Source organism: Typha angustifolia, chromosome 9, assembly GCF_048772165.1.
Source record: "Typha angustifolia cultivar Huaian chromosome 9, ASM4877216v1, whole genome shotgun sequence".
NCBI classification, from domain to species: Eukaryota; Viridiplantae; Streptophyta; class Magnoliopsida; order Poales; family Typhaceae; genus Typha; species Typha angustifolia.
Window position 1 is genome coordinate 7,755,700 of NC_133247.1, and position 9,394 is coordinate 7,765,093.

Genomic DNA, 9,394 nt, shown 5'->3' on the forward strand with positions numbered 1-9,394 from the left:
TCTTTGAACAGTGTGGTTAGAATCTGAAATTATTTATAACATACAATGTTAGTCTTTTTATTAATTAAAATTAACTCAGCTAAAAGATAATTTATCATTGTAATCATATACTCTTCATTCCTATATTTATTTTATTATTTATTAACTATAATTATATTATCTAATAGTGTATTTAAAACATAATTATCTATCTATTATTCTCTTTGATAATTAAGAAAATAAGATTAAGTTACTGTAAAATAATTACATAAGAATATATGTACATAACCCTAATAATTACTATACCTAGTTAGGATTAATATAGTAATTTATGTTGTAGGTATTTTGCTAAACATGATATAATTAGATTTATTTACTAACTATAATATAATTAGATTTAATTCATATAAATTAAATACATTAGGTTAACTAAAAAAAACTAATAACACAATCAATTATAATTTAAATAGTAATCAATAATATGCATATATATATATATACATATATATTTATATTTAAAAAAAGCTACACAGTCCTTAACCTAGTAGGTGCTGGGCCGAGAGAAAAAGAGAGGTCGAGAGAATGAGGGGATGAGAGAGAAAAAAAATGAGAGAGAGAGAGATGGTCCCGCGGTGACGTCAAAGTGGTCGGTGGGCTAGGTCCCACCTTCACGCGTCGCCGCGACATGGAGAAAAGTGGCTCGTGGGCCGGGTCCCACCTCCACCGTTGCCACGGCATGCGCTGTGGTTGGCCTCATGCCCAGCAAATTTTTTTTTATTTACTATTTGGGTGATTACTATAAGAAGCAGCATAAAAGAAGAATAAAAAGAAGAAGAAAAGGTTATGGGTTACATAATTTTCATCCCTAAATTACAAAATTCTACTTCAATGTAGTTTTGGAAAAATATTTCGAAGATAATCATCAAATGTCCAAATGTTATAAAATTAATTGGATAAAATCGATGACATTATAATCTACAACTTTTGTATTCAGATTGGAAATCTATTTGCGATGGAACAAATAATTAATAGTTTAAGTACCAAATTCTAACTATAATTCAAAAGTTTTTAAAGCAGATACTATAATTTATTTGTAACATCAATAAAGTTTTATTTTTGAAACATTGATAAAGATTTTTTGTTTATTTAATTAATCTTAATTATTTTATCACCATCTCTGATTATTTTTTTACTGTATTAATTTAATAGTGATTAGAGAAAGTTGCCTAGGAAAAAAGAATGAGAATTATTAAAAGAGAGAAGGTGAAGAAAAAGAAAAGAACGATTCACATAGTTTTAGTACTTAAACTATAAAATTTTAATATAATACAGTTTTAAAAAATTATTAATAAGATAATTATCTAACTTTCAAATATTAATAAACTAATTGAATAAAATCGATTACATCTATAAGTTTTGTATTCAGAGTTTCTTCATATTAGAAATCTATCTATGGCGAAATGAATAATTTATAGTTTAAGTACGAAATTCTACTTTTAAGTATGGAATTCTAACTATAATTCATAATATCTTACTTAAAATAGAAATTATTCATTTGGCCATAGATAAATTCCTAACTTGAAAAAACTATGAAAACAAAAATTATAAATCATGATGTCATCGATTTTATCCAAACAGTTTCATAATATTTGAACGTCAGATGATAATATTCTGAATATTTTTTTAAAACTGTGCTAAATTAGAAATTTATAGTTTAAATACCAAAATAATGTTTACACTTTTCTTCTTATTATTACTTTTCTCTTTTATTCTTATGGTGATGCTTCTTCTTCTTTAATGTTACTTCTTGTTCTTTTTCTTTATTGTTGCTTCTTATTATTCTTCTTGTCTCTTAGTTATCCTTTTCTTTCTCTTGTATCCAAGTCTCTATAATTATTATTTAATTAATATAGACTAATCAGAGATAGTTTTAAAATAATTAGGATAAATTAAATAAACAAAAACTTTTTAAAAAATGTTTCAAAAAAAACTTATTTTACTTTTTAAACAATGTTGCAAATTGATAGGTAATTTGCAAACTATGAGTCCACATATTTTACTTTCTAAAAGGATAAAAGCTATAGCTCTTTCATCTCTCAAAAAGCAATACATTAATTATAATGATGGAATTAATCTTGAATTAGTTGCCTTATTTGTGAAAAAAAATTTATTTATTTTAGGAATACTAACACCAGTACAAGGAGCACAAAATGAAAGACCTGTGGAAAAGGAAAGAACTTGAAGAACACCTACTCCAAAAGGGATTAAGCCGAAGATTAAACCACAAAGAATAACATAAGGGCAAAGCATTGAAAGTGTTTTGAGTGTCATGGTTATAGACGCTTTGTAAAAGAATGTTGAAATAAAAAGAATAATGGCAAGGCATTGAAAGTGACTTTGTGATGATTCTAATAATTTTAATGAATAAGAATCCAGAATTATGATAACTACATTGCATGTACTATTTGTTATTTACTAATAATATTAGACATCTTTTACAGGTGAGCAATCAGATAGCGAGGATGACGAGGACAAAGGCACCGACCTTCAAACTGCCTATAATAATTGTTCTATAAATCATACAAATTGAAAAAAAATTCAATATGAAGATGACAATAAAAATTAAAAGCAAATTGAAAAAGATCCAATATGAAGATGATAATAAAAAATTAAAAACAAATTGAAAAAAATCCAATATGAAGATGACGATAAAAATTAAAAGCAGCGAATGTCAAAAGGATGTGCCTCTCAAACCAAATTGAAGATCTTAGAGCTGTGATTGAAAAAACACAGGACGAGAAGATAACCCTATATAAAAAATTAGAGATTTCTATCTCTTTTTCTTTTCTCTTAAATATGAAAGAGCACATTTTTTGGATAAAACTTGATTTATAGAAATCAAAATTTATGAGCAATCAAGTTCTAGAGATAACTTACTTAAGAAGACAAAAAAGTTAGAATCTAAATTATTTCACGCAAGTTAAATCACCGTCTAGAAGCTTAAAAGAAAAATCATAAGGAAAACCGGTCCCGTTAAAATGCCTCCGTGCATATATTACCTACATGGAAAGAGCGGTGATATTTATCACTTTCATATTTCTACTTGTCATAATTGCATAATAAAAAGTCATACTAGTTCTAAATGTTTTATTCCTCTCACTACTTGTGACACATACTGATGTTTTCATAGGTTTCATATGCATGATATTTGTATCAGCTTTGAGTATATGTTGGGAAGAAAATATGGAAAGAGTAGAAAAAGCATCAAGCATACAAACTGGTTACTCATTGGAATACAGAGCTATAGAAAACAAAAGCCTAAGCTACAAGGTTAGAACAATTTGGGTTAGAAAAGAAGTGTCATTGCACCCTTTTGGGATGGTCATTCAGATAGATCCATGAGGTGGGGAGCTAGGGGGAGCTTTTTGAAAAGATTTTAGGAAAATTGTCACTACTGTCTTTGACACATTCTCTGAATTTTTTTATTTACCTATATACTTCTAAACTAAGAAAATATTCACATGTCCGCTCCTTGAACTAAAAAATATTAACTATACTAACTTTTAAACTAAAAAAAATTGAATCAGGGGATGCATGCAGTAAACAAAGCTTTAGAAAATATACATAGAAAATAATAATAATTTAGGAGTTCTAAGTGGAATTATTCTAAAATTTTAATCTCTAACTTTGAATTTTTAAATAGATTTCATATTTTTTATATTTAAGTATTAGTTTCCACGTGAGATTTGATAGATTTGATTGGATTTAATTGAGCTACTTTTATTTGATAGATTTTGGGTTATTTGCACCAAAAAATCATCTAGTCATTTTTGACGGATGGACAAAATTTTGGAAGTGCTGTTAGTTAGCCTAACGAAGAGAATACTCCTCATTTCAATATAGAAAGAGTAGAAACGTACTATACTCTTCGTGCAACATATTTGTTAATTTTTTTTTTCATGTGTAAAATGTTCAACGAAAATCACCTAACTAAGTCTTATTAGTCAATAAACATGTGTGAAGTAGCATATGTCATGTTCTATGTGGTTCTTAGCTGGGTGACCATCATTGGATATTTTGCACATCTTCAAATCTTAGCCAAGAAACACATGTTTTATATGGTTCTTGACTCTTCCTCTGATGACTACTATTATCTCAATATTTTTCCTTATTGTCATGCTTAATGATAAACTATCTTTCTACTTAACCTATATACAAAACTTGTAAAATTTCTCGTTATGCTAAAGGAATTTGTACTTAAATTATGAACTTCTTTGATATGTTTGAAACATTTTGAACATTGGTAAACAATTGATGCTTAAAAACATCATATCTATGACAAACATGTATGAACCTAAACACATCATGTATAAAACAAATCTAAGAACCTAAATACATCATCCTTAAACACTAGCTATTATATCTTTAGTATTAAATGTAAATAGAGTATTTAAGAATTGTTCTTACAATATACTATAAATCATTGTTATGCCAAAGAAATTTGTACTTAAATTACGAACTTCGTTGATATATTTGAAGCATCTCGAACACTAGTAAAACAATTAATTCTTGATATGTTTGAAGCAAAATTCATACTTAATGATAAATTATATTTCTACTTAACCTATATAAAAATTTGGTGAAATTCGTCGTTATGCTAAAGGATTTTGTACTTAAATTACAAACTTTCTTGATATGTTTGAAGCATCTCGAACATTAGTAAAACAATTGATCCTTGATATGTTTGAAGCAAAATTCATACTTAATGATAAACTGTCTTTCTACTTAACCTACATAGAAAACTAGTAAAATTCGTTGTTATGCCGAAGGAATTCGTACTTAAATTACAAACTTCGTTGATATGGTTGAAGCATCTCGAACACTAGTAAAATAATTGATCCTTGATATGTTTGAAGCAAAATTCGTACTTAATGATAAACTATCTTTTTACTTAACCTACATTAAAAACTGGTGAAATTTGTTGTTATGACAAAGGAATTTGTACTTAAATTACAAATTTCCTTCATATGTTTAAAGCATCTCAAACACTAGTAAAATAATTGATCTTTGATATGTTTGAAGCAAAATTCATACTTAATGATAAACTGTCTTTCTACTTAATCTATATAGAAAACTTGTGAAATTCATTATTATGCCAAAGGAATTCGTACTCAAATTACGAACTTCGTTGATATGTTTGAAGCATCTTGAACACTAGTAAAACAATTAATCCTTCATATGTTTGAAGCAAAATTTGTACTTAATGATAAACTGTCTTTCTACTTAACTTACATAGAAAATTAGTGAAATTTGTTGTTATGCAAAGGAATTCGTACTTAAATTATGAACTTCATTGATATGATTGAAGCATCTCGAACATTAGTAAAACAATTGATCGTTGATATGTTTGAAGCAAAATTCATACTTAATGATAAATCATCTTTCTACTTAGCCTACATAGAAAACTAGTGAAATTCATTATTATGCCAAAGGAATCCGTACTTAAATTATGAACTTCGTTGATATGCTTGAAGCATCTCGAGCACTAGTAAAATAATTGATCCTAGATATGTTTGAAGCAAAATTCGTACTTAATGATAAACTGTCTTTCTACTTAACCTATATAGAAAACCAGTGAAATTTATTGTTATGCCAAAGGAATTCGTACTTAAATTATAAACTTTCTTGATATGTTTGAAGCATCTCGAACACTAGTAAAATAATTGATCGCTTCATAAGTTTGAAGCAAAATTCGTACTGACTGATAAACTGTCTTTCTACTTAACCCATATGCAAAACTGGTGAAATTCGTTGTTATGCCAAAATAATTCGTACTTAACTTATGAAATTTATTGATATGTTTGAAGCAACTTGAACACTAATAAACAATTGATGCTTAAACACATCATGTCTATGACAAATATGTGTGAACCTAAACACATCATGTATAAAACAAATTTAAGAACCTAACACATTATATATAAAATGCATTGATTTCAAAACACATCATAGACACACAAAAATAAACACATGCACATTTAGATTTTGATACGCTATAGCAAGTGACTGTAAGCTTCCATTACAAATTGCTTATGGATTCGTGCAAGACCTAGAGTTGTGTCCTAATTCTTTACAGTTCGAGCACTTCTTCCTCTGTACTCCTTGGTTTTCATCCTGCGATGGTTTCCTTTTTTTTTTGCTTTCGACCATATTAAAGTCTCACTAAGGGAGATAGCATTTCAATCTCATTTGAGGGACCCGGTGGCTAAAATTTCCTTGATGTAGTAGGTGAAATTGAGTCTGAATATGTAGCTAAATATATTTCTTTAGTGAAATATCTCTCGCAGAACTCATAAGGATTAAGATGCCTAAAGCTTAGAGCAGCAACACTGTGTGTGTATGAAATTCTAAGGATATCCCATGCACGTCAACTACAACTTCTTTTTTCAATGTTCACAACATAACTTCCATCAAAGGTGTTGATCTAGAATTTAGAAATAAAGGATGGAATGACATTGACAAATCGAGCATTTTCATGAGAAATGTCTAGAGTATCTTCAATTTTTTTAACCATACGAGTACTGCATTTTTCAGCAAGTGCTATTCGATTAAAATAGAATTCAGCTATCTTTTATCTTGTCATCTCCATCAAATATTGTATATGCATAGCCTTCGATTGATAAATAACATTGTTTAGACTTTCAAACATGTTGGTTATTAGTGTAAAGTATCTTCTACCCGAAAAATAATAATTAGCCCACATACTTATAAGAATTTTACTTATGTAAGCATACTGTTGAGAAAACTCTTGTTTCATCTGCTCTATGAGGTAATTAAACTCTATCTCCCTATAAGCTTGTGCTGCTGCCCAAAACTTATTATACTGAGGAGAACTATTTGGAACATTTGAAAAGTCTCGAGAAAGGTGCACCATACAATATCCATAATAAGCTTTAGGAAATGCATCATTCACTGCATGAATCAACCCCTTTTGCTTATCTGATAATATCATCATATGCTCGAACGGCTCAATTGATACCCGAAGATGATATAAAAACTAGGTCCATGATTCAATGTTTTTAGCTTCGACAACACAAAATGCTATTGAAAGGATTTGATTATTATCATCCAAATTTGTCGTAACAAGTAAGCAACCTCTATACTTGCTAATTAAGAAAGTAGCGTCGATGCCGAGCAATGGCCATAAGTGTGATTTGAATGAACGCAAGCATGCACCAAAAGCCCAAAATACACACTTAAAATGTCCACAGTTAGCCCATTGAAGTTTAGTTACAGTATTAGGACCTCTCTTTTTAAGTTCACGAAGGTAGCCTTGCAACCACTTGTAAGATTCCTCATAGCTGCCACGGATCTCTTCTATTGTCTTTTATTTAATGTAATATGCCTTATAGTAACCTACTAAAACACTAAATTTTTTTTTTTGCATTTCAACTTGAATCATCTTCGGATTGTATGCTTCAGTACTCTTTAGGACCTGCTTATGCACTTCATCGCGTATGAATAAACTTGTACATTGCTTATGATCCCTCCTAGATATACCTCTACTGCATGTGTATTGTCCAATAAGATACTTTATCCTGAATGTATCAATACCTGCTAGCTTTATAACATTTATCTTCCATTGACATTCCTTTAAACTACATCGGGCAATAATTTTCTGAGGGTTAATTTTAACAAGCTTTAATTCAAATCTACGCTTGATAGTAAATGATTTCAGTGCTTTTGCAAACTCTGATGAGTTACGAAATATCTGTCCTATAAATAAATCATCTGATGTGATATATTGTGTCACTTCAGCTTCAAAGGTTTCTAAATGTTGTACATAAGATTTTACATAATCAACAGCACTTGAAATATATTCATTATCACCATAAGGTTGGACGCACAAGTTTATTAGCACATTACCTTCATCTATTAGAGATGGATCAATAGAATCAAAGATAGGGAACTCTTCTTGAAGATTGCGATATGGTTCCTCATTTAAAGACGAATCGATACAATCAATGATAGAAAATTCTTCACCAAGATTCTCATTGTCGTCATGGGAATCAATAACATTTGCTGTGATAATGTTACTAAAATCACGTACAGGAGAATCAACCACACTGTCGAGTACGTACTATCTATTTAAGTCAAAGGGTTGATCAGTAGAATGATTAAGAAGAGACAATCTTCCTGCCCCTAAAGTATCCAAATTAATATTGCTAGGATTTGAAACAATAGACGGCTACTCATTCATGGAATTTTTTATTTGGATTGTCCTAAAATAATATTAATAACATGATGATGTTAAATATTAAGAAAACTCGTAGCTAAATTATGATATTTGTAGCTAAATTCGTAATTCAATTATGAAATTTGTAACTAAATACATTGTACAATTATGAAATTTGTAGTTCAATTACGAATTTAGCTACTATACTTGTAGTTCAATTACGAAATCCGTAGATAATTAATAGTTCAATTTTGAAATTCATAGCTAAATTGCAAAATTCATAGTTCAATTCGTAGTTCAATTACAAAATTCGTAGTTGAACTAATAATTCAATTTTAAAATTCGTAGCTAAATTCGTAGTTCAAGTACAAAATTCATAGCTAAATTTAAACTTCAATTATAAAATTCGTAGTTGAACTAATAGTTCAATTTCAAAATTCATAGCTAAATTTGTAGTTCAATTGCAAAATTCATAGCTAAATTTGTAGTTCAATTACGAAATTCATAGCTAAATTGCGAATATCGTTATTAAAGTACGACATATGTTAATTAATAACGACTTTTATATTCATTGTTGTCATTAAAGTAAGCAAAAATAATTTTATTGTATATGTTCAATGTAATCACGAACATAAAAATATTAATTCACCCGGATAAATTCTTCTCTTTCCTCGTTCAAAAAATTTGTATAGCTTGATAAAATAATGGTGATAGATCATACATCTCTACAACTTCACCATCTTTGAAGATATCGATAAATATATCATGGTTGCCTAAAGGGAATAAATACTTCAAAGAGACTTCAAACTCACCTGGAGGGATTCGCATTACTTCGGAGAACTTTGACTTCAAATCTAACAAACTGCATTATCTGCTTATACTTCTGTGAATGATACAATTGCTCTCATAGTGCAAAATATCTTTTCTTATCGTCCAAAATAATAGGACCATTATAGTAAAATAAAACCCTCACATTATGGTCAGATAGATGTTCCATTCTTATGAATATATTGAATGAACAAGGGCGAGACAAAATGATGAAGATAAATTCCCAAATGCACAAATTAGAAGAAGAAGAAGAAGAAGAGGAAGAAGAAGAAGCAGCTCAATCCGTTCTTACAACGTCCAGTCAATCACCTTCACGTAAAAAATATTGCTTTCTTTGTTTGCGACATTTAA

The 9,394-nt window shown here is 29.1% G+C and overlaps 1 protein-coding gene across 1 annotated transcript; it reads right to left on the reverse strand.

The window, feature by feature from the left end:
• Nucleotides 1-6,610: 6,610 nt before the first annotated feature.
• On the reverse strand, nt 6,611-9,043 carry LOC140766878 (uncharacterized). The gene is made up of 4 exons (XM_073106550.1): nt 9,028-9,043; nt 7,475-8,061; nt 7,124-7,363; nt 6,611-7,036 (listed from the first exon to the last, which is right to left on the reverse strand). Exons 1-4 carry the CDS (start codon nt 9,041-9,043, stop codon nt 6,611-6,613), a joined length of 1,269 nt encoding a protein of 422 aa, XP_072962651.1.
• Nucleotides 9,044-9,394: the final 351 nt, after the last annotated feature.

Bases quoted from the DNA above. Each gene is read 5' to 3' on its own strand.
- LOC140766878 (XM_073106550.1), bottom strand. The intron at 7,364-7,474 runs GTCCTAAAGAGT...ATTAAATAAAAG, and splicing joins GCGATGAAGTGCATAAGCAG to ACAATAGAAGAGATCCGTGG. The intron at 7,037-7,123 runs GTTACGACAAAT...TCATGGACCTAG, and splicing joins AGTATAGAGGTTGCTTACTT to TTTTTATATCATCTTCGGGT.